This window comes from Xenopus tropicalis, chromosome 5 (assembly GCF_000004195.4).
Source record: "Xenopus tropicalis strain Nigerian chromosome 5, UCB_Xtro_10.0, whole genome shotgun sequence".
NCBI classification, from domain to species: domain Eukaryota; kingdom Metazoa; phylum Chordata; class Amphibia; order Anura; family Pipidae; genus Xenopus; species Xenopus tropicalis.
In genome coordinates, this window is record NC_030681.2 from 123,727,437 (window position 1) to 123,753,279 (window position 25,843).

The 25,843-nt window shown below is 41.7% G+C and overlaps 1 protein-coding gene across 2 annotated transcripts in view; it reads left to right on the forward strand.

Annotated features, from left to right (window-relative positions):
* The first annotated feature begins 5,755 nt into the window (after positions 1-5,755).
* pxylp1 (2-phosphoxylose phosphatase 1) overlaps positions 5,756-25,843 on the forward strand; it is a 38,267-nt gene continuing 18,179 nt past the window's right edge. The window contains 2 exon segments of one of the 2 annotated variants that reach the window (NM_001079153.1): positions 5,756-5,791; positions 25,022-25,154. In NM_001079153.1, the coding sequence (NP_001072621.1) occupies positions 25,076-25,154 (79 nt within the window). In that variant the 5' untranslated portion in view covers positions 5,756-5,791; positions 25,022-25,075. 2 annotated transcript variants of the gene reach the window in all.

Here is a 25,843-nt window from a genome sequence, read left to right on the forward strand (position 1 = left end):
GGATGTACCCAGTGTAATAATGAGCTCCAATACCTGCAGAGTCTGCATGGTAGACATGACTCACAAAGAAAGGCTAACAATATGAAACAGCAATAGCAAGGAGGCCTAGAAGCACACAAACACCTTACAGGATAAAATTGGCTGGTAGGCAAAATGCAAACTCCAGTCAGAACCGTGGAGAAAGGTTGGTTATAAGGTGCAGACTCCCTGTAAGAAAAGGAGATACCATACTGCTACAACAGTGAAACTCCTAGAACAGTCTTGGGAAGCACCTGGTGTAAATGAGCACCCATACCTGCTGTGTCTGCACAGAGGACTCAGGCTTACAGTAAAAACACTAAAGATATCAATAGCAAAGTGCCCTAAAGAAGCACTTACACCTTACCAGATAGCAGTGAGTAGTCAGCAGGATGGAAACTCCCACAAGAACCCAGACAGCATTCAGCTGAGGGACATAATTAGCTCATTAGTATGCAGGCTTCTCAGTGCACTGAGTATTTCAAACACACAGTGGAGACTGAAGATTCATACTCACCAGATTCAGGCTTAGTTATCACTAGCCCATATCCATACTCATGGCCCTTTAGTCTGATATCAGTCTTCAAAGGCTCAAAGCACCATAGGAAAAAGGAGACTCAATTGATCACAGGCAGGAATGTGGAAATACCCACGCCTGTATACTTTCCCACTAAGCACCTGTTTGCATACTGTGCATACATGGGAATAGAGCAGGGGGCTATTTTAGCACAAGGGTAGGACCATGGGTATGCCCACACCTGCATTTCTTCCCAATAGGTGAAAGTTTGCTTACTTTACTTATTGGGGCATCAGGTAAAATCTTATCCATTACCTGGGAATCATCCCTCTATGTATACACAGAGGTAAAAAATAAATAAAATGACAAAAACAAAAGAAAAATCAAAACTGTGAAATCACAAAATGGTGAGGAGGGAGATCCTACCTTCTGTTCAGTAGGACAAAAAATAACAGTGGTGAGGAGGAAGTCACATGGTCTTATAGGTAAGGATTAATTTTGATTGGCTTTGGTATATAGGTCCTACCTCCTAGCTGGGGGGGGCAATACTGCCCATGCGTACTGACATGGAAGGGACGAAGAAGAAAAGGTAGTTACACAGTATTATACTGACAGCCAGGTGGGCAGTTACATAGATATACCGTATTGGCAAGTTTTGGTGCCCCGGCTGTTTAGGGCCACTTTAAGATACTATTGGGCCCTGGGGAAAAATTTCCCCAAGAAATTTGTGGTAAATTAACCTTCAAGCACATGAAATTCAATATAGTGAGGCAGGCAGTGAAGAATGGTCTGTGCTAACTGAAGTAGATATGATCCCCAGGTGCCGCCCTGGGCCTTGGAGCAGAAAAATGACAAAATGGCGATGCCAAAAGGAAAAGGCAAATGGAAATAACCACACTGTAGAGCTCTTCCTGTTCAGGTGTCTGCCATCTCTGCAGATGAAAGGTGTGCTAGTTTGCCCCCATCCTGGTGGGACCTAGGCAATGCCCCTTTTACCCATTTATTAAAATGGTTAATGTTTACAGGGTAACCCTTTTGAAATAAAAAATAACAAAAGTGGTATAAGGGTGATACCTTTATTGGCTAACTAAGATAATCATAGCAAGCTTTCAGAACATTAGTTCCTTTTTCTGCTGATCACCTTTATACCACTTTTGTTATTTTTTATTTAAAAAGGGTTAGTTACCCTGTAAACATTTTGACTGGCTAGCACGGTACATCACCTTTTCCTGCATTTAAAATGGTTAATAAATGGGCAGTTGCTCAGCTGCAATTCTAAACATATATTTACCTTTCCAGGAGAAACAAATAGGAACAGCTATTGCGATAAAGTAGGTTCTATTCAGCGTTGCATAAACAGAGCAATGTGAGTAAAGCTAAAAGCCTGCATATTCACTCACCCAATGAATGAGTAAATAGCTGTCATGTCAAGCAGATACAATAGGGGGAGCTAGAAGCCTAGGTTGTTGGTAGTGAGACTCTGAGCTGTGCATTCAGCTTTCTCTGCTGTGTTACAAGGTAGAACATGAGTGAAAGCAGTGACGGTACCCGGCTGAGAAGGGTCATTGGCACTTACAGTACTACAGTGCCCAGGCCTGCCTTGCCATCTTGCATGTAAGACTGCTGAGAAACACCTTTTTTTTGTAACAGTCTGTTTATGGACAGGGCCGGATTTAAGTTCTTGGCGCCCCCACCCCCCACAAGTGCGCATGCGCAATCGCGCGGTGCCCTCTCCCCCCGAGTGCGCATGCGCGATCAATGCGCACATTTAAACTCCCATACGGAGCAGTGGGGAAAGGTCCCGACTGCTCCGTATGGGAGCCAAATTTAAAAATTCTGTTGCTGCGGGGCGGCATGCCGCCCCTAAACTTGTGCCGCCCTAGGCCCGGGCCTTTGTGGCCTTTCCACAAATCCGGGCCTGTTTATGGAACCTAGAGTGGCAGGTAATGTGGCCTAAAGGTGGCTATACATGCTAAGACTCTGATCTCCTCCAGATATCCCCACCTATGAGTGGGCGATATCGGGCTAATTCAGTCGCTTGGCCCTGGGGCCAAGCGAGCGAATTAGAACTACAGATATAGGCCCCCGTCAAACCTGCCTGATTCAGATCTGCCTGATTTCAGACCAGATGTCGGTCGGGCAGGCCCATCATTAGTGCCCATACACGGGCTGATAAGCTGCCAAATCGGTCTAAGGGACTGTGATGAGCAGATTTTTCCCTCGTTAGGCCCACCTTGAGGCATGAATGAGCCAATTCGAAACCTCACTCTTAGGGCTTTAATATCTGCCCAATTCTCTGGCACCTTTTCTCTTCTGTGAAACCCCCTAGCAGCATCGATCTTCCATTTTGGGACCCTGAAACTTTCTGCTGCAGAACTGACAGGGTACCTGAACACTTCAGAGTCAGAACCAGAGTAAACAAGGTACCTCATCTGTACCCAGGGTCTGTACCCAGCCAGGGAAAGGCTAAGGTTAGGAAAGGCAGTAGCAATTGCAGGTGGAGAAAAAGTGATGTGTTCCCATAAACCCACTGCGGTATGTAGAGTGGCAGTGCGGCATCAGCCTGTGTTCAGACACATGGATTTCAACTCTATGGGGGGAATTCACAAAAGTGCTGATATTGAGACAAAATAAAAGTGGAAATAGATTTGTCATTGATTTCCCATCTTATTCACTAACTTCAATCTCCACTTTTGTGAATTTTTCTTTTAGATGATATTTTAGCAACATTTGTCATGAATTTATCTTTAGCTCTTATTAAATATGTTGGTGTGCCATCAAACTCAGCCCCACATCTACAGCCGAGGAATAAGGATTTTCCCAGAAGGATTGTGCATCTCTGCCAAACATCTCACTGTAGGGCATTTCCTGAAGGGGAATATTAGTTTGCCCAGACTAAACTATACAGAATTTTTTTCAGGACAAGGTTGGCTTTCAAATTATTTGTGTAATTCCATTCCTGTGAAAAGATTTAAAGGTCTAAAATAAGGAACAAGAAATTGCTGTTTTGCATAATATAGGGATATACATCACAAAAATGTTTTATTTTATATCTGGAAAAACAACTTATTTAGAAATCTACATGTTTTATACATGTGCCAATGTCATATATTTATACTTGTTTGGAGATTTTTCACTTGAATGTAAGAAACTCAGCACACTACCAAAATTTCAGAGTGCTGCCGCACAATTCAGCATACGGTACTTTAGCTTCCAAGGCCAAAAAATCCTCTAACAGCAGGTTCACCCCAGGAAACAAAATAAAAAAGTTAACCCTTAGTGATAAGTCCTTCTTTTTTACAGATCCAAGTTTCACAGTTCCTCAAACTGGGTCTTCGGTTAGAAAATCACAACATAGATCAGCGCAAAAGGATATGGGGAAAAGATAATAGCACAAAATTGCTCAAAAACATTAATTAGACAACACCCATGTGTTTAACACAACTTACTGTATGCTTCGACAACGTAAAAGGAGAGGATGCAGGGACTAAAAAGAGACACCTCTGGGGAAGCTGACACTAGCGAAACGCGCCAGGCGGAAGTCAGTCCAACAAGATATCATAAATGTGGTTATGGAACACTAATTGAAGTTGTGTTAAACATTTGGGGGTTGTTTAAGTAATGTTTTGCGCAATATTGTGCTATTATCATTTCCTCTTAGCCTTGGGCACTGATCTAGGTTGTGATTTTCTGATCACCCCAGGAAATCATATATTCTTTACATATGAGGAATCCAAACCAAAGTACATATGAGGAATCCAAAATGGCTAAATATTGCTTTCTATTCCAAACAACCAAACCACAAAACTTTCCTTCATTTGGGGTCTCAAATTGCCAGCATGGATTTCAACTAGGAAAATGCACACAGTGCCAGACTGGTGTATCTGGGGGCGCATGAAAAAAAGTGAATTAGGGGACCACCACCATCACCATCAATAGCCATCCAGCCCACCCACAAATGTTCCAATTGAGGTGGGGCCCAACAGGAGCCAGGCCCACAAGGTATTGATCCCTGTTGGGCCAGTCCAACAATTAATTCACAGTACCCCAAGATTCTGGTTTGGGTACCAGAGGCGACTAATCTCCCCGTGTGCCAGAGCCCTAAGATTATATAAATTACACCTTTTTGTTTAATCAGTGTTTTACTTGTTTACAGGGACTGGTGGTGGGTGAGTCCCTGAGTGGGTGTGGGGGCCCCTGGGTTAGTTCTGGGGGTTCTGCAGGGGCGATTCTGGACATATCGCCGCCTGAGGCGGCTCCTGGATGCCGCCCCCCCCCCACTCCCCAGCGCTTACCTTCTGAGTGCAGGAGCGGGTCCGGGGGCGGTGAGATCGCTAGTGCAGAGAGCGCAATTGCGCTCTCTGCACTAGAAGAGCCGAATTTCCGGTTTAAAAACCGGAAATTCGGCTCTTAAAAGTTACCATGAGCGTCTTTTTGCCGCCCCTGGTAACTGGGGCGCTTCTGCCGCCTGAGGCAAGTTTCTCAACTCGCCTATTGGCAGAAGCGCCCCTGGGGTTCTGCCTGTGGGCCTCCCACCCCCATTCTGACTCTGGGAAATAAAACAGTGAGTGTAATTTTATGGGAGATGTGCAGCAGCAGGGGCACAATGTGCACAGGAGCAGTAACTCAGCAGTTAATATGATGTTTCTTGTAAACAGGGGAGCAGTGAGTGTGGCCTGCTGATGGGTTAATATGGCTGATTAGGCCTATACCAAACATTGCACCTTACATTACTTTAATAGCACTAGGCTCCATGCTACCCATCATTATTATCCTTTTATCGCTAACGCCATTTCTGCCACTAGGGTTCTCTCATACAGGGCCTGGAGCTAAAGGATAGGGGTGCCCTGGCAAAGAAGGAAACATGGAGAATTCCATGAATCATGTCCATACTCCAGCTGTTACGGAACTACAGCTCTACACTACGAGAGTTATTTTATCCCCTCCTATTTTGGCACCTGCCTTCCTGATATGCCTGGGGCCCCTGCTCTCTAGCGCCATCGCTGGCGGTCTTGGGGGTGACTATAGCAGGTTATTACTACAGATACGGCTGGTTCCCTCCCCTCAGCACTCCTGTGTGTCAGCCAGCCTGGCTCCTCCCCCTTCCCCCCTTCCGCTCCTTCTCTCTCCCCTTTTCTCTCTCTCTCTCTTCCTCCTCCTTTCTGTGCTCAGCTCCCTCCCTTTATTCTCTCGTCTCCTTCCCTCCTCCTCCTCCCATGTCTCAGGGATCATCGGGCTCACTGATCAGACTGCCAGGTAGGCAATGCTCCTCGGTGTAGTTGCGGTAGGCACCCCTCTCGGTGCGCCCATACCTCCCAGCATGCACAGCGAGACATGTAGGTAACCTTGCCTTTGTAGCACTGTGTCCCACTTACACTGAATGAAAGGCTGCATGGGGGACGGGGAGCTCATTATGGACTCCAAGGACTATGCAACCATCTCTCTAACTATATATTGAGCCGGGTTTCTTGCCTGTATATCTGGCTCTGTAGAGGGATGCACCCCAGCATTTGCAGAACTACAACTCCCAGCATGTCAGTTAAAAGGAAATTGGGAAGGGAGGGGGTTGTGAGAGCAACAGCTGGAATGCTGAAGGTTGCCTGGCTTTCATGTACTTCAAATCCGCCCCCTCTAACAACTGCTACTCACCATTCACAGTATGGGTGGTCTAGAGCTGAGGGGGTCATTAGCCCTGGCACTGCTAATTGCATTATGGGGGGGGGGGGTTAACATTTAGCAACATTTAGTAGTTTGTCCCATGGCAGTGTGTATAAAAGCAGTGTGTCAGGCAGTACTGATGAACATTTCTTGTATTTGTTCTATGTACTTAGATATTTTAACTGGTTACGTACAGAGATTATGTCAGTGTAAAGTGTTGCTAAATGGTTTCTGCAGTTGTGATCAGTCGTGAAATTAGATTGTAAGCTCCATGGGATAGGGACCTTCCTATGTCTCATAGCCTGTGTTGCTTAGTCTTTGTATTTAGTGCAATGTTTGTTCCCAGGTCACTGCATTACTGTAACAACGTACCTCGCTGTGTATACATGTAGCACTATATAACCTCAGATATACATATATTCATGTGATCTCCCTATTAGCCTAATAGCAGCTGTTAATGCAGGGGTGCCCACACCTTACCCATGTAAGGTAAGATGGTAAAGGAAAAGTAAACGCTGTTTGCACACAAGTCACTTACCTTCTATAACAATGTTACTCCAGTCCTGACCTGCTGGCATGAATTCTTTTGGCCATTTATGTTTATATATGGGCTGAGGATTGATGTGAATGATGTATAATCTCTAAGTGCTGAAGATGTGTGTTGGTGCTATATAAATGCCAGCTGGAATATGCCTGCCGTTACTCAACAACCACTTTCTTAAAGGGCATCTAAACGCTGAGAATTGGAATCAGTGAACACTTTTGCAATTGACATTATTTTTAGTGGTTTCTGAGATATTAAGCCATTTTAGACTGCTAATACCAGGCTAAAAAACTCAACATCTCTCTTTAAGGTCAGAGTGTGAGCAACCCTAATTGTCCATGTACTTTTCTATGCACGTCTTGGAATTAGTTAACATTTGGGATACTGACTTGCAGTTGAGTCAAATGATGTTAGCAGTGTAAAAATGCAAATATCTCAGAAACTGCTAAAAATAACAAAAAAATCTGTTAATTGCAAAAGCTGATTCTGTTGTGGAAGCAACTTCGATAAATAATGAACCGGGACTCTGTTGGTATTTCTTGTTAGCGCATGTGTTAACTGTGGCAGAAAACTCACACTGCCTTGGGAATTCTCTGGGACTGATGCCTGAACACAAGTAACTTGGGAAAAGCAAGGTCAAAGTAACTTCTAATTTATTGTAACAGGAAACAGAGTAACTGAGAAAAGCTGGACCCAGCACCACAGGGAGTCCCACTCACTACTTATAGAAACCATACTGAGAAATACTGAAATGGTTTTCCATGCATTCCATGCTTGCGTTACATACCCATGGGCACAGCAGCTATTCAGCCAGTTAAAATAGGGCAACAGGGCATGTTACATAGTATGTAGCATTTAACCAGGGACATAAATAGGAGTTAAATTAATGTAGAACTATAGATAGAAAAAATTCTCACATAAAAGAGGAAATGTGTTGCTGAGGAATAGTTTATCTGTAGGAGCTGGTTAGATAGATAGAAACTGGTTCTTTAAACCCCAACTACTTCTGACAGACTGTCTAATAGTGTCATTCATTGTGTCCCCAGGCCTTGTGTAACCCAGTTATGGAATGTACTCAACAAAGTTTGCAGTGTTTGTTGCAGAGCTAAAAAGATCAGCTGGGTTTGCTGCAGCTATTCCTCCTAGATCAGCAATAGGGCCCTTTGCCTTGGGGTGCCAGGGCCCCGATGAAAGGTTGGCAGTGATGTACTTTGCGGTTCTGGGCTGGATCTATAATTGTCTGTATGGACTTCCAGGCATACTAGGATACATTCACTGTGGCTAACTCACAAAATACACACTTATAAGGCTAATGCCATACTTAGGGGCTGATTTACTTACCCACGAACGGGTCGAATGGAGTCCGATGGCGTTTTTTTCGTAATGATCGGTACTTTGCGTTTTTTTCGTTTGTTTTGCGATTTTTTCGGATTCTTTACGAATTTTTCGGATCCAATACGATTTTTGCGTAAAAACGCGAGTTTTCCTATCCATTACGAAAGTTGCGTAAAAAGTTGCGCATTTTGCGTAGCGTTAAAACTTACGCGAAAAGTTGCGCATTTTTCGTAGCGTAAGTTTTAACGCTACGAAAAATGCGCAACTTTTCGCGTAAGTTTTAACGCTACGAAAAATGCGCAACTTTTTACGCAACTTTCGTAATGGATACGAAAAACTCGCGTTTTTACGCAAAAATCGTATTGGTAACGAAAAATTCGTCCAGAATCCGAAAAAATCGCAAAACATACGAAAAAGTCGCAAAATGTTCGTTTTCAAGTCGGAACTTTTCCAATTCGGGTCGGATTCGTGGGTTAGTAAATCAGCCCCTTAGTGTATGGCGTATATTTTCGGCAAGCTGAAAAACGCTTGCCGAAAAATAGCGCCATACGCTCCTACTTGTGCCTGCACCGGAATGAATGGAATAAGCTCGGGTGCAAGATATCAAGTCTCGCATTTTTGGGGGGATATCGGCTACATGTGCCTGCACCCGAGCGTATTCCATTCATTCTGGTGCAGGCACAAGGTAGGATGAATTTACAGTAGCAGGGCGTATTCTCGGCACACGGTTTTCGGCTTGCCGAGAATACGCCTGTGTGGCATTAGCCTAAGGATGCTCATGTGCTTTTGTTCAGTTACTTGCTTGATTTTGCCCAGCTGGGTGGCTTTTTGACTCCATACTTCTTTGCCCAAGTGCTCACAAAAAAATCCTATATATATATATATATATAGAGCAGGGGTAGGGAACCTATGGCTCGTGAGCCAAATGTGGCTCTTTTGATGGCTGCATCTGGCTCGCTGACAAATCTTTAATAAAAAAAAAATAACGGGGGGCGTGTCCTGCGCTCTCCTCCGCTTCGCATCCACATCCGGCATCCTTGGCACCCACCCTACCTTGCCCCTGCGCTCGGCGGATAGAAGACGTGTTCTAAGCCTTAGAACACGTCTTCTATCCACCGAACGCAGGCCACGCCCTCCTCTGCATCGCATAATAATAATAAAACAGTACCTGTACTTGATCCCAACTATGATATAATTACCCCTTATTGGGGGCAGAACAGCCCTATTGGGTTTATTTCATGGTTAAATGATTCCCTTTTCTCTGTAAGAATAAAACAGTACCTGTACTTGATACCAACTAAGATATAATTACCCCTTATTGGGGGCAGAACAGCCCTATTGGGTTTATTTAATGGTTAAATGATTCCCTTTTCTCTGTAATAATAAAACAGTACCTGTACTTGATCCCAACTAAGATATAATTACCCCTTATTGGGGGCAGAACAGCCCTATTGGGTTTATTTCATGGTTAAATGATTCCCTTTTCTTTGTAATAATAAAACAGTACCTGTACTTGATCCCAACTAAGATATAATTTATCCTTACTGGATGTAAAATAATCCTATTCGGTTTAATTAATGTTTTTTTTATTTCTTAGTAGACTTAAGGTATGAAGATCCAAATTATGGAAAGACCCCTTATTCAGAATACCATTGGTCCCGAGCATTCTGGATAACGGGTCCTATACCTCTATACATTTTTGTTAAAAGTTACATTTATCGTTTTAGCAGCAGTGTCCCCTCTTTAATCCCTTCACTGACACTCGCCCCAGCTTATCTGTGCCCCCCCATAGCAGAACTACAGAGCTGCCTGACAGCATTGCCCCCCCCTAATTTTAGCTGTGCCCCTTCTGTTCCCAGCAGCCCCTTGGGGATCAGCAAGCAGCACATACACACTGGCACCCAAACTGGGATATTGGGGTACTGGGAATTCAAATCAGGGGCCGTGACTGATAATGAATAAAGCACCGGTACCTTATTCCCAGCCTGGGGCCCACACTTACTGTTCCTCTTCCCCTCAGATTAAGTCCCAGTACAGCTGCGCAGTGATTGGATGGGCTGCAAGGTGAATGCTTCCAGTCTATCCAATCAGTTTTCAGCTGTACCGGGACTTAAATACTGAGAGCTGATTCGACTTCATGTTCCCTCAGTTTATCATTTTAGCCCTCAGGACTGGAAATACAGTAATTAGTGCAGAGTTTGCTCCCACACAAACCAACCAGCTTCCAGTCACAAACCGTAAACAAACAAGCTCCCACCTTGTAAAACTCAACACCCCATAAAATATCAAGGGGAATTAAGGGGGACAAAAGTGGATGGAGAGGCTCAGGGGGGTGTAGGGACCCGCGGGTAGGGCTGGTATTTTACAGTAAAAAATGTTGCTTGATGCCAATGTTAATAATAGGGAAAAACATAAACATATAGGAAGGCCCTACCTGTGGGGTTAACAGTTTCTATGGATGTGAATCCCCTACAAGTGCTATTCCCCTAGTTGCTGGGCAGAAGCCCCTGTATCTCAGTCACTCTATGGGCAACTTTAGCCCCCAAACAAAAAATTCACCCTCCACCCATGCACAGCAGACTGGCGCAGGGCAGCTGGGTACAGGCACCAAGGGGTTAAAGAAGATTATGGCCAAAGTCCGGGCAACGTGTTGGGCAGGCAACTTCCAGTAGCGGGGGGGGGCTGTAAGGTGCCACAGACAGTCACTATTTATTGGGCTGGGGGGCTGTTTGTGCCTCTGGGTACTGGGAATGCCATTGTCCCTGCACTGTAGCTCAGCTCACCTATCAATTGGCTTCTTATTGCCAGTGATAAGAAAGGGATTTTTCCTGTGACAGTTGCTTCCAGCTGCCATAGACACTGTGACAGGGACAATTTAATAGCCGGCATCATAAATCATGAGCTGCCCTTGAAAATGCAAAAAAAAAAAAGAGGATTTGTGGGGAAATGTAAATGTAGCCAGTAATTAAAAGGACAGCAATGTTTTGCCATTTCTAGACACCATCATTGCTGGGACATTATGAGGTTAAGTGACTCTGTCCAGGGTCACAAGGTAAGGGGCCCAGTGGGGCTGGTGGTGCCTTACAATTGCTGGGGTATGAGTCAGATTCCCCCGTCCCAGGGTCTCTGCTTAATTTGCAGGGCTCCCAGGCGGGAATCGAACTCAAGGCCCATCGGTGTAAGGCAGGCGCCGTTCCACTAGACCAGTGTTTTTCAACCTTTTTTGGGCAAAGGCACACTTGTTTCATGAAAAAAATCACGAGGCACACCACCATTAGAAAATGTTAAAAAATTTAACTCTGTGCCCAGCAGCAGTGCCCCCCTAGTACATTGGTGCCAAGAGCAGTGCCCCCCTAGTACATTGGTGCCCTGCCTACGGCACACCAGGCAACATCTCGCGGCACACTAGTGTGCCGCGGAACAGTGGTTGAAAAACGCTGCACTAGACCAGGGGTAGGGAACCTATGGCTCGGGAGCCAAATGTGGCTCTTTTGATGGCTGCATCTGGCTCGCTGACAAATCTTTAATAAAAAAAAAAATAACGGGGGGCGTGTCCTGCGCTCTCCTCCACTTCGCATCCACATCCGGCATCCTTGGCACCAACCCTACCTTGCCCCTGCGCTCTGCGGATAGAAGACGTGTTCTAAGCCTTAGAACACGTCTTCTATCCACTGAACGCAGGCCACGCCCTCCTCTGCATCGCATCTGGCATCCTTGGGACCCACCCTACATATTGTTTGGCTCTCACGGAATTAATTTTAAAATATGTGGTGTTTATGGCTCTCTCAGCCAAAAAGGTTCCTGACCCCTGGAGTACAGGCTTCAGGTCTGATAGGGGATGCTGGGACATGTAGGTCAGTGACAGTTATAGGACTAGAGGCTGAAAAAAGCCTCATGTCAATTCAGTTTTTGGTGACACCTGCCACCTGCCCAATTGCTACACATAATCCACTAGAATAAATTGTAATTATATAGCAACTGGTCTGGGCAAAGTGGTGAGGAAAAATAATAATTTCTGGAATCTACGTTAGTGATGTGTGGGTCCACAAAAAGTCTTTCTGCAACGAACTGCAACTTTCCGTCTCCCAACCCACACTTTTATGTTTTGGTGTTCTTTGCAAACTCCAGAAAACGTATATAATCCTCAGAAGTGCCAGGCCCGCCACACACGTTGCTGGTTCTCTGTACCTTAAAGGTGGCCATACACGCACCGATATTATCGTACGAAACCTCGTTTCGTACGATAATCGGTGCGTGTATGGTATGTCGGCGAGTCGACCGATATCGCAGGAACCTGCTGATATCGGACGACTCGCCGATCGGACCAGTTGGAAAATTTTGATCGGGCGCCATAGAAGGCGCCTGACCAAAATTCTCCCTTCAGATCTGAATCGGCAGAAGGAGGTAGAAATCCTATTGTTTCTACCTCCTTAACTGCCGATTCAGCCCTGAATGGTGTGTGACTTCCTGAAATGCATTGTAGGTACCCAAGGATTTTGTCAGACCAGAATTTTCAAACCTGTCCGATCGACTAAATGACTGATCACCATGGTGCGAAAATTATTGGGATGATAATATGGAGCCAACACACAGTCCGAAAATCATACAAAACTGTTTCATATGATTATATCAGTGTGAATGGGCAGCTTTAAGACCACAGGCAAGTGATATTTCTAAGGGGGTTGTTTTGTGGATTACATTTCTGCATTGTGGCTCAGTGCCACATAAAAGGGCTCCTTGGGTCTCTTCCACTTGTGCTTTCCACAGCTGTGCACACGTGTACATCCTAGCCTAAACATGCTAGTTCCACTGGGACATGAATCTGTGTAATGGGAACAATTTAGTAACCCGTGTGAACATCTTCCATGTGGCTCTGCTTTCCTGAGTCAGAGAAGAGTTTACAGAATGCTCCCAGCAGCTGTTCAGTTTAACAATCTGTCAGAGATGCGTGGGCAGGAGTGGCTCCGTGGTCCAATTACCAAACTTTTGTTTTGTTAAGGGACACTGTCATCTAGGAATAAATGATAGATTCTCTAAACTCAGCAAACTGTCATTTTTTTAGGAATATCTTGCCTTGTGGGGGAATATTCTAATATTTTGTTATTAAAGTCCATAGTTCATAATGTTGATGCTTTTCAAACTCAGGTGTCAAGAAATAATATTTCCAGAGGTCTGTATTTAAAATGAGACCAAAAAATAAAAATTGCAATGAAGCCCATGGCAACCATGGCAGCACTATCTCCTTTAGAGAGGGTGTTTGAAATAAGAGGTTAGGAGAGAAAAATATTCATATTTTTTCATGAAAATTTAGGTGTATGAGGGATGATGTTGAACCTGTGTGGTTATTGAAATATTAATAATTACATTTCAGTACAAATTGTAGGCATTTAAGCTTAAAAGTTTTTGAATCCATTCATTAAATCTTTGAATGGTCAGAAAGCCTTCACATTCCTTGAGCAATGTTCCTTGTAAGCTGTGCATATTGTATCATGAATGAATGAATGCTGATTCTCTACATATGATTTTATTCTTATATTAACAAAGGTGGTCAGTGGTATCATAAATGAATAATTAATGGTCACTATTGGCCGGCTGTTAAACCAGAGTAGTATAAGCAGGAATGTTACAGTTGTTACAGCCTTGTTATCCAGTTCCCAAAGCTCCCTGGATATGACCCTTGGAGAGGATGCAGTGGAGCAAGTAGAAATTGTTTTACTTAATACCTGCAGCTTCCCGGGCAACATTGTACTCAACGCAACCAAGGTTGCCATTTGTTTGGTCTGTGCTCTCCTGCCTCCACTCATGCTTATGCCACCCTAGTTTTTCAGGCATTATAATGCCTGAATAAATTATACAGCCTGAATAAATCCACAAGGTACCAGTGTTAGGTTATATCCTAATACCAAAAACATGTACATTTTTACTTCAAAGGTCTTGTGCCTCATTTACTATATATGGGGCAATGTGCAAACATTGGGGACAAATTGCCCTGTGGGCACAACACATTTCAGTCATAGAAAGAAGCAGAAAGTGTTGCAGAGCTTCCAGAATTTGGTAGCACTGCCTGCAGAGGGGGCAATTGGTGGGTTTTATATTGGTGGGCTTCATATGAGTGCCCCCTGGAATTCCACCTAGCTTGCGCATCATTCAAGCACTAGGGAGACAGGGCTTCCTCGCACCCAACAGCACTGAAGGCCTTAACCAGCAGCCACAACAATGTGCACTAAGGGTATATGTTTGTACTAAATCCAGTACAAGTTCCCATGTTGGGAGGTGGTTACCAGCTGGATAAATGTCTTATATATTTACAGAATGCAGTCACACATTGTGGTGTACTTAGAATTTAGCACAAAAATATATATTGTGGAATTATAACTTGACTCTTGGGGCTGGCTTTGATATCAGAGCATAGCCTTACATTACAAATAGGAACTTGGCATCTCTCCGGCATGTTAATGTGCTATTTAATTCTAACTTATGTGTGTGCTCAGGATGCACAGCCATTCATTTCACAGTATGCCATGTTTCTGACCAGGGATGACTTTTGATTCATTTTGCTTCAGCCTTTTATAAATTGTAACTTTTTTTTATGAATAACCCGAGTTCTGGCTTTAATTATGTCCTTTAAAAAAAAATTGTTCAGGATGCAGGCTGCACCATACACTATTTCTGTGCATTAGATCGATCTCAGGATGGTAGTTTCCTTTGGCGATGAATGGATTTATAGAGGTTTGGAAAGCAACCTGTTATTTGCCTTGCAGTTAGAAAGAGTTGGGGGTTTGTTGGACAGCTGTACAGTACATGCCTCGGTGGGGCTCATATGCTTGTGTTCGTGCTATCACTTATTTATACCCTGTAACTATTAGGGAATGATTATTCTGAAAACCACAAATCATTACAAATAACTCTCATAGACTTGGCACAATTTGAAATCAATTGCCTGTCTCTTCTAATCCCTCTGTGCATATAGAGTGATTACTACGAAAAGCCTTTTAATAGTTATTACTGAAAACACCGGGGAGTTTAATAATTCATTCAGCCCACTTTGTTTTCCAGCCTCAGTACAGCCATTGATTATTCGGTTTGCAGTTTTCCAATACACCGGCTCGGATTACAACCTTTGCCTTGTATCTTTTAAATGATGTTTGAATTCAATTTCCCTTTTACAGTTTTCGTTTTCCAATAGCAAAGCCCCGTTTCAAAATCAATAATCTACTACCTAAAAGCATATATTTAATTATATCAGGAGAATCTGAGCATATACATTTTCATTTCTAATGCCGTACATTCATAATACGTTTTCGAATTCAATCTAAAATTATATCTCTATGCAGGGTTGGGTAGTACAGCTACATAATGCTATTAAATTACTGCCTGGTTGCTAAGGAAAACAAGACCCTTGCAACTGATGGAATTCCAAACTGGAGAGCTGCTGGACAAAAAATTAAATAACTGAAGAACCACAAATAATAAGAAAATCAGTTGCAGATTGGCTAAAACAAATAAAATAATTTACAAAATATTTAATTAGTTTCTTAAAATGGACTCAATGGGAGATGGCCCTCCAGTAATTTGGAGCGTTCTGGATAATGGGTTTCCCAATACCTGGATTCACAGGTCTCTTTAGCATAGCTCTAGGTGCTCTCTGAGAGTCATTCTGGGGGTTAGAATTTGAGCCCAGCCACAGACCGATAATCCCCCCCAAGATATGAGAGTAAGCTCCGAAGACCACTATCTACAAACACCAACAAACATGCCAGCAGAACAACCGTCACCAAAACAAAAAATGCAGTGAATGTGTCTTACATCTTCTGTATGCTTTATATATTTGGTTTGTAGTAACCCCCTCTTTTATTCCCCCCCCTTCCCTTTTTTTTATAAAACTCAATAAAAATTACAAGTTACAACAAAATAATTTGAGCCCAGCATAATGAAATGAATGAGTACTCATAGGCAAGTTACTCACTGGGTTCAGATATACTATGTGCAGTGAATACATTTATGGCAGAAGTTCTGCTTCCTTGTGTAGTTATACCTATAAACTTATTGCAAGAAGCTAGCTTTGTCTTACTCCTTTAATTTTGGAATTGAGCTATGATTTGATACAGTAATGTCCCATTACTGTTAGTTACTTGCCATTATTGTATTAAAAAAGTAGGATTTTTTTCAAATGTAATTTATCTAATATGTTGAGCAACATGCACTTCCTCCTGTCCATAATTGTTTTACTTTGGTGAAATCTTTGAGGATACATACACATAGGGAACCATTCATCAAAGCACAAATTTTCGCCAATTAAAAATTGGAAGAAATTAGGAGTAACCACAATAATTTCTGATGTGCAAAAATTATTTTCTTGTTCATACGAAAATATTGTTGCGATCTGAAAGGCACAAAAACCTTTCTGGCTTTGAAACTTCAGTGCATGATTTTGGAAGCCTCCCATAGGACTCAATGGCACTCTGCAGCTCCAACCTGGCCCAAGGAAAGTCTCCCATAGGGCTCAATGGCACTCTGCAGCTCCAACCCGGCCCAAGGAAAGTCTCCCATAGGGCTCAATGGCACTCTGCAGCTCCAACCCGGCCCAAGGAAAGTCTCCCATAGGGCTCAATGGCACTCTGCAGCTCCAACCCGGCCCAAGGAAAGTCTCCCATAGGGCTCAATGGCACTCTGCAGCTCCAACCCGGCCCAAGGAAAGTCTCCCATAGGGCTCAATGGCACTCTGCAGCTCCAACCTGGCCCAAGGAAAGTCTCCCATAGGGCTCAATGGCACTCTACAGCTCCAACCTGGCCAAAAGAAAGTTACGATACCAAAGCTTGAATAAATTCCGAAATGGTCGTAGTCTTTGCGAAAAATACGACTAATTTAAGAAAACCACAAATTTTTCTCATTCGTACTCAATCGCGCCTTAATGAATGGGCCCCATAGTATTGCTGATAGTACAGGTATAGAATCTATAATCCGGAATGCCTGGGATCTTATGTTTTTCTGGACAATATTTTTTTCTCTTGTTGGGATCATCATATTAATGTTTAGGACAAATAATCTTAACATGAAATTCATGCAACTTACTGTAGATATCATTAAGTACAAACTACTGTTTTATCATTACAGGGAAAAAGGAAATATGGCCATACACACACCAATATAAACATGCAAAACATAGTTTCATATGATTTTCAGTCTGTGTGTGGGCTCCAAATTATTGTCCTGATAATTTTTCTTACCATGGCGATTGGTCGTTTAGTTGATTGGACTAGTTTGACAATTTTCTATGGATATTGGTAAAATCTGCGCATGTATTGTGTATCTGACGATATTCTTGGTGGACCTACAAGTCACTTTCCTATGACTGGTGTCTGCCAACTTTTTCATGTTTAGAACAATCTCTGATTTATTATTTTTAGGGCTTTATCTTACAATTTCAGCATGTTCCCATTTCTAAAGAAGACGTCCGCAAAGAGCAGGGCTTGTGCATTAAAACACAACTAATTGACAGCCTGCAGTGTTCATGGTATAGATTCTTATCCTGTATTTGAAAAGGTCTCAAGAATAACAGAGTAGACAGTTTTATATATTCTAAATTAAGATATAATTGATTTGCTTTTTAAGTCTGTCACTCCATACCTCAATAAACATAGACTATATTTAGTATTTAAAGCATTTTTAAATATGCGCAACATTCTTTACTGAGTATAATAACAGTTACACAGGGAATTAAAGAGCAACTCTTTTTTTAAATAATGGAAGAAATTATAATTTTAAGAAACTTCTCAATATACAGGTAGATTGGTTCCTGATTAAATTGACCCTAGTATTTAGTGAATGTGACAGAGAACTTTGACTGCAGGGCAGGTAAATATAAACTCTGTAAAGCACTGTAGAATATGACAGTGTTATAAATAAATTCCATACTTGGCTTGATCAGGCAAACATCACATGCTCTCAACATGAGCACACAAGCACAGGTGGATCATTAAACATGTATGTGTATTGCTCCATCTCTTGTTTTATGTAAACTCTCTGGCAGAATGATTTTCCTGCTTGTCATTTGCTTGTATGGCACAGATGCACATTTATATATACAATATGCAGAAATCAAAGCATTACAGGAAGGCCATCTCCCATAGACTCCATTTTAATCAAATAATTTAGATTTGTAAACATGTTTTTTTTTCTCTAATAATAAAACAGTAGCTTGTACTTGATTTCAACTAAGATATAATGAAGGTTATGTAATAAAAGGCCCTACGTTTGCCCAGGAGCAGTAACCCATAGCAAAAATTTTAAAACTGATTTCTTTTTTCTATGTAGAAATAAAACAGTACCTTCTAATTGATCCCAACTAAGATATAAATAATCCTTATTGGATGCAAAACAATCCTATTGGGTTTAATTAATGTTTTATTGATTTTTTAGTGGACTTAAGTTATTAAGATCCAAATTACAGAAAGACCCCTTATCCAGAATACCCTTGGTCCCGAGCATTCTGGATAATGGGTCCTATACCTGTATTTACTTATGCATTCCTGCTGGTGCTCTGCCTCCATAAATAAGGCACATTTGGCGATTTTTCGGAAAATTATCGCAACTTTTTCGTTGCCGTTCCGAATGTTGCGCAAAATCTGGCGATTTTTTCGTAGCGTTAAAACTTGCGCGAAAAGTCGCACCTTTTTCGTAGCCATTCCGAAAGTTGCACAAAATGTTGCGATTTTTTCGTAGCGTTCGGATTCATTCAAGCTTTAGGGGCTGATTTACTTACCCACGAACGGGTCGAAATGAGTCCGATTGCGTTTTTTTCGTAATGATCGGTATTTTGCGATTTTTTCGTATGTTTTGCGATTTTTTCGGATTCTTTACGAATTTTTCGTTACCAATACGATTTTTGCGTAAAAACGCGAGTTTTTCGTATCCATTACGAAAGTTGCGTAAAAAGTTGCGCATTTTTCGTAGCGTTAAAACTTACGCGAAAAGTTGCGCATTTTTCGGAGCGTTAAAACTTACGCGAAAAATGCGCAACTTTTCGCGTAAGTTTTAACGCTACGAAAAATGCGCAACTTTTTACGCAACTTTCGTAATGGATACGAAAAACTCGCGTTTTTACGCAAAAATCGTATTGGTAACGAAAAATTCGTAAAGAATCCGAAAAAACCGCAAAACATACGAAAAAGTCGCAAAATGTTCGTTTTCAAGTCGGAACTTTTCCAATTCGGGTCGGATTCGTGGGTTAGTAAATCAGCCCCTTAGTATGGTGACTTTTCTTGGGCAAGGTTGGAGCTGCAGGGTGCCATTGAGTCCTATGGGAGGCTTCTAAAATCATGCTAAGTCTGAAAGTTTCGCCTGCCGTTTACGAGCGCTCAATACGAAAAAGTCGCGGCAAGATATGAGCGAATCGTAATGGCTACGAAAAAGTCGCGTTTTTTCGCGAAAATCGTATTGGTAACGAAAAAGTCGCGTCAATTTCCGAAAAGTCGTAAAGGCACCGAAAAAAATCACAAAAAATACGAAAAAGTCGCAAAATGTTCGTTTTCCAATCTGAATTTTTCCAATTCGGATTCGAATTCGTGTCTAAGTAAATCAGCCCCTAAGTGTTTCATTTTCTTTTGGCAAAGGAAGTTGCATGGCTCATTCCCATTTGTATGAATACACATGACTTTATAAAACTAGGATTTCCTGAGCAAAATAACCGTTATGTGAATCTATGTGCAATTATGATGTACTAGCGATGGTAATTGGAAAAATCTCTACTTCTGCTTTAAGGTGAAAGAGTGGCTAAACCCATCTCAATAGGATTTGAGCTATCTATAAATAGAATGGGGATAGGCGCCGGCAGTACAGCAATGGGTTTTGCCTGCAGTACACATTATATTTGGTGGTGTACCACTCTGTGTGTGTGTATATTTATATAATACACAAGAGCCTTGAATATCGTGCAAATTATATCCTTATAAATGGTGCTTAGTAATGTCATTTTTGTCACATGACTCACTGAAAATTGTGTATTATAATAAATTGTGTACCCCCTGTAAAATATGAGGATAATAAAAGTCACCTCGGCGTTCCATGACCTGTATAAAAGCACTTGGCCTTCTGTGCTTTTATATGATCATCAAACTCCTCAGTGACTTATAATATCCCTATTTTAAACAGGAAGTACATTATTTATTATATATATATATTTTAAAAAAATTAGAAATTGGCATTTACATATATATAAGCTGGCCATACACTCTTCTTTCCAAACGAGTGGATCTTTCCCCTGATATGTCCACCAGGGGCCATCTGAGTACAGTGACGGGAATAGGAGGCATTGGAGTGAGGACTGCATCAATCTGATGAGAAAATTAAACCTGTCTGATTGACATCAGGTCGATTTTCAGAGGGGCCATTTGGGCTGAATCAATTTGAAGGGCCGGAGCTTACATTTGCCTCCATATGGCCACCTTTAGACTTGCAACCAGCCAATAGGGTGCTACTGCTGTTTTTACCCTGTGTGTTAAGTCTGTTTTCTTAAAATGCTAGCTCCAAATTCACATAAAGGCAATTACTTTAATTTTGATAAATATGCTGACAACTTTGCACACTGTACCTGGTAAGTAAATGCGCTTTCATCCATGCACCACTGAGAAATATCAGTGCAAATGCTGCTTGTTGTATAAATCCTTTGTAGGCTCATGATCATTAACAAGGGATAGCCTAAAATAGTCTAGTGAAAGTATCCATTAGTGTGCAGTGAGTATATAGCCATACTGTAATTATTCTTATTATTATGCTGCTATGAGAATAATTAGATTGGCAGTTACATAATGGCTTTCAATCTCTGTCTAATCTATCAACTTTCTTAATATTCACTGAACTGTTCAGCAAATATAGACTTGGTTCTAATGATCTGTGTCTGGAGCCGTTTCATAGAATTAAAAGTATATTTTCCTGGAGGCAGACATCGAGGGCTGCTATTGATTCATACTGGAGCCAGCTGTTTGACACAGCCCTAATCTTTTTATGCTGGAATTCGCTCCATTTGGGAAGCAGAAAGGCTGGATATGAGACCTTAGTGCAAATGGCCATTAAAACAATTGTCAGTATGTAATAAAAGTTGTAAATGGAATAAAAATGAGAAGAAATAAGAGTGAAAATTCACATTTCACAATGTAATACTGTTCATTAGACAGTTTATTACCTTGCAAATTGTTAATGTCCGTAGTGCTTTTTTTAAAATCTTTCATAATAAATGGAAAAGACAAAATTGTTTGCGCAGAGGATAAATGATTGGCAATTTTTACATTTTCCTATTATCCATTATCCTATTTTCCATAGAGTTGTATGTATATTGTACTTTTCAACTGGGCCAATTTATGTAGGACAAACAAATATCCAGGTAAGAATAGGGCACGACTGGTCATTTCTTATGGCAGGAAGCAAAGAATAGCAATGGCTGAATTAAATAAGTAAAATATGTTTGAAGGTAAAGGGTAAATTCTACTAGAAAAGTTTCAGTTATTTGATGCAGCTCTAGCGAGAACAGTCGGAGGCAGCTGGCTGGCATAGAGATGTTTGGGAGTTGATTTAAATAGCAGAAAAGGGGATTACCTGGAAGGGAAATATATGAATAGTAGAAAAACGAGGAAGGGTCCAGACAAGTATTACAACAGAGAGTGCTAGGTATGAATAGCCGGTTTCTCTGGGTATTCACTTTAACTGCATTTAGTGCGGGCGTGAGCTTGTTTTTTTAGTTGAAAAAACGAAATGTATTTATTTTTGTGTCATGTAGACAGAACTAATCTTAAAGGGGTGTGGAGTTAACTTTTAGTATGATAAAAGTAATATTCTGAGACAGTTTGAGTTGGTCTTTAGTTTCCAGTTTGTAATTTCAGCAGTTATCTCGTTGCTAATGCTAATCAATGCTTTATAGTGATAAGAAAGAGCTGACTTTCCATCTACAGCAGTGATCCCCAATCAGTGGCTCGTGAATAGAGATGTAGCGAACTGTTCGCCGGCGAACATCGGGTGTTCGTAAGTTTGCGAACTTTTCGTGCACGTTCGCAATTTGGGTTCGCGTGGAGTTTTTCCGCTGCGTTTTTTCTTGGCCTAAAAACGCCGCACATGGCGTTTTTCAGCAAATCCCGTTTCCATGGTGCTAATAGTGCGAAATAGCAAAAAACGCCGCGTATTTCCGCTAGGTCTGCCAGCTGCCTTTGCGTATACATAGGAATAGCTTGCGTTTTTACGCAACGCTGTGTCAACAACGTATTTTTCAGAGAAATTTTTGCCCTTGATCCCCCTCCTGCATGCCACTGTCCAGGTCGTGGCACTCTTTAAACAACTTTAAAATCAGTTTTCTGGCCAGAAATGGCTTTTCTAGGTTTTAAAGTTCGCCTTCCCATTGAAGTCTATGGGGTTGGCAAAGTTCGCTTTTTTTTTTGAGGTTCGCTACATCCCTACTCGTGAACAACACATTGCTCACCACCCCCCTTGGATGTTGCTCCCAGCGGCCTCAAAGTAGGTGCCCATTTTTAAATCTCTGGCTAGGAGTCAAGTTTTAGAAGTCCAGGGACACAGTTTTACTCCAAGCAGAGCCTCCAGCAGGCCAGCAGGCCACATGGGGCTACCAAATAGCCAATCACAGCCCTTATTTGGCTTCCCCAATGAACGGTTTTCATGCATGTGTGGCTCACAAGTTAAAAAAGGTTTGGGATCCCCGCTCTACAGGCACAGGGATTAGCAGGCTTAGAAGGCAGATTGTTGTAAGTGTCGGCTCACAAGTGCCTTTATTAGGGACATTTGCCCGCGGCTCACAGGAAAGCTGTTACTCTACTGGGAAAAAAATGACATTTGGCCATTTTAGGAGAAAAACAATTGTTGAAACAATGGTTAAAGGGGAACTCCATCCAAACACAACGCAAGCTTTTAAAAAGTAAACATAATTTCAAGGAACTTTGCAATATATATAAATTACAAAATATGCAGCCTTTTCATGATATTAAATGTAATATTATGGTTTGGACCAATTACCTAAACCTAACCTGTTCTCCTGCTGATCTGGCTGACTAATTTAAGACTCAAATAAAATGCAACAGCAGTTGACTGTCCTCAGCCTGCCTGCATCCTGCAAATCCCACAATTCCCTGTACACATAATGAAAAGAACATCACAGTGTAATGCATTGTGGGCTCTGTAGTTCCTGCATGCTGCCTGTAAGTTGTGCAGAAGTTGTTACAGTCCCTCCTCCCCTGCCAGGATTTTAAATAATGCAGAAAGAGAACTGGATTTCAACATATAAAAATTATATTTATTTATACTTTTTGAAGGAACAGATTACAGTGTTAGGTATATTAGATGTTTCTGTGTTGTGTGGGGTTAACAAATTTTGGTTCAGAAGCTGAAATGCCCCTTATTATGTTATTTTGTTTAGGGAAGTTGTGGGACTGCACCTGTTAATATAAAAGGTATATTGTTCTCTATTAAATTTCAAAGGTTTGCACAATATTCTTATCCACATTGCTGACTGATTTTTCGAGTTTCATAAAATTAAATTCAGTTGTTCTCCACTGTTTCTCGTTGAGTTAAGGTGAAGACACACAGAGCTACTTAGTAGCAGCTACTTGTCACGCCTACTAAACTCCAGAAAATCCCCTGCCATAGACAATACTGAAAATAGCCTCTGCTAAAGCACACATAGAGACCGTTACCAGTAAATGATCAGCATTGTCTATTTTAGTAGCTGTGACAAGTAGCTGCTACTAGTAGCTCTGTGTGTCTTACCCCTTACCCCAACATGGAAAGGAGCTTTGAAAGTATAAGGGGTACTGGAGTTGAAAGGGACCTCTCACCCTACAAAATGTTTTCAAATCATTTCTATCATGTTAATTAAGCAAAATAATCTTTACTTACACTGTATAAATTATTTATATCTTGTTTCCTTCAATCTTGGAATTGCATTTTATGGGCCCTGTTATTAAGGCAAACTTTGTGTCAAAATCATGTGTGTGTGCGAGAATGGGGTCCTGATACCCAAGCACAGGATACACAATTATAGACCACGAGGAGGGAGGTGGAATGTGAGGACTGTAGTGATATCTAGGAAGCGCAAAATGGAAAGTAACAGTAACTGCCTGCCCCACCTCTTAGAGGCTGGGCAGGAAATGTATATGATTGACAGCTGGGATTTTTAAATACCTTTATGACAGGTATGGATAATTTTCCGCCTGCATGCAACTTTGCGCTACTTCAGAATATGACCAGATGTGTATGCCTTTCTACTGGCGATTCACATTACTGCTGGTGGGAAGGCATTTCAGGGAGATTTGTTGCCTGTGGTAGCAGAGATTTAACTGTGAGAAACTAATCTCCCTATGGGACATAAGCTTTAATAATTCCCTTGTTTTTGTTGTTCACCACTGTGTGGGCTTGTTAGTTAGGTGGGTAGTGACACGAGGGTTGGGCTTGGTGGAACACTGCAGGGCTGGGTATTGCTTTGCTTTATCTCTCAAAATGAGTGTATTCTTTTCCTATCCTTTTCCTAACTACAGGTATGGGACATGTTATCCAGAGTGCTCAGCACCTGGGGTTTTCCGAATAAGGGAATTAGGAAAAGGAATTTATTTTAAAAAATTTGAATTATTTGATTACAGTGAAATTTATGGAAGATGGCCTTCTCGTAATTCGGAGCTTTCTGAATAACGGGTTTCCAGATAATGGGTCCCGTACCTGTACTAACTGCTCTTTAAAAACAGATCCCTGCCTGCCATTTAATTGTGTGTTTTGCTGACTGAACTTTGTAGTTGACGGAGGCATTTTCCAGAGGAGAACTTTGGCCTGTGCCAGTTTCCATGGGATACCCTCCGAGTGACACAACTTTTGAATACTTTTATAGAAGCATTCCATATCCTGGTTTGAATCGCACTTTAAAGCTGGTCCTTTAGTAAGTGAATGAAAATCTATTTAACAGGAATGTTCAGGGATTGCACTGAAAACATGAAGAAAAAGTAGAAGACACAGAAGAATGCTTCTCCGAAACCGATTTCTCTTACTGCTGGCCTTAGCTGGACTGCTGGCCTTTCTAAGCCTCAGCCTGCAATTCTGTAAGTAATGTTTTTGTTCCTTATTTTGTCATTTTAGAAACAAATTGAACGCTTTCATATTTGACACATAATTAAGTACAAACGTTGTTATGTATTGCACATTTCACTTATTAAAGAGGCATAAAAACATCTATGTCCTGTTTAAATATTTTCTATGTTCTGAAAATGAAATAGTAGGTAGACACCAGTTGTATGGAAATGCATTGTAGGTCCCCCAAGGATATTGTCAGATACACAATATATGTGCAGATTTTATTGTTATGCGACTGAAATTTTCTAACCTGTCCAATTGTCCAATCAACTAAACGACCGGTCACCATGGTACAAAATGATCAGGACGATAATTTGGAGCCCACACACAATCCAAAAATCATGTGAAACTATGTTTCCTATGATTATATTGGTGCGTGTATGGCCCACTTTATACAAATTGGTCAATAAACTTTACAATGATTTGACCCCCCCCCCCAAACCAATCAGCTTGCTTGTAATGTGATGGAATCATAACTAAACCGTAAAACCAGGTCAACAAAGGATTTCCTAAGTATTAGGTCATTGGGCAAACTGTAACTCTCATTCAGACACACACACATACAAGCAGACTCAGCCCCTTGTTCCCAACACTTAAGCAGAGCCATATTTCCAGTCTCTCTCTCTCTCTTCAAGCAGACAAAAGCAGTAGGAAGTGC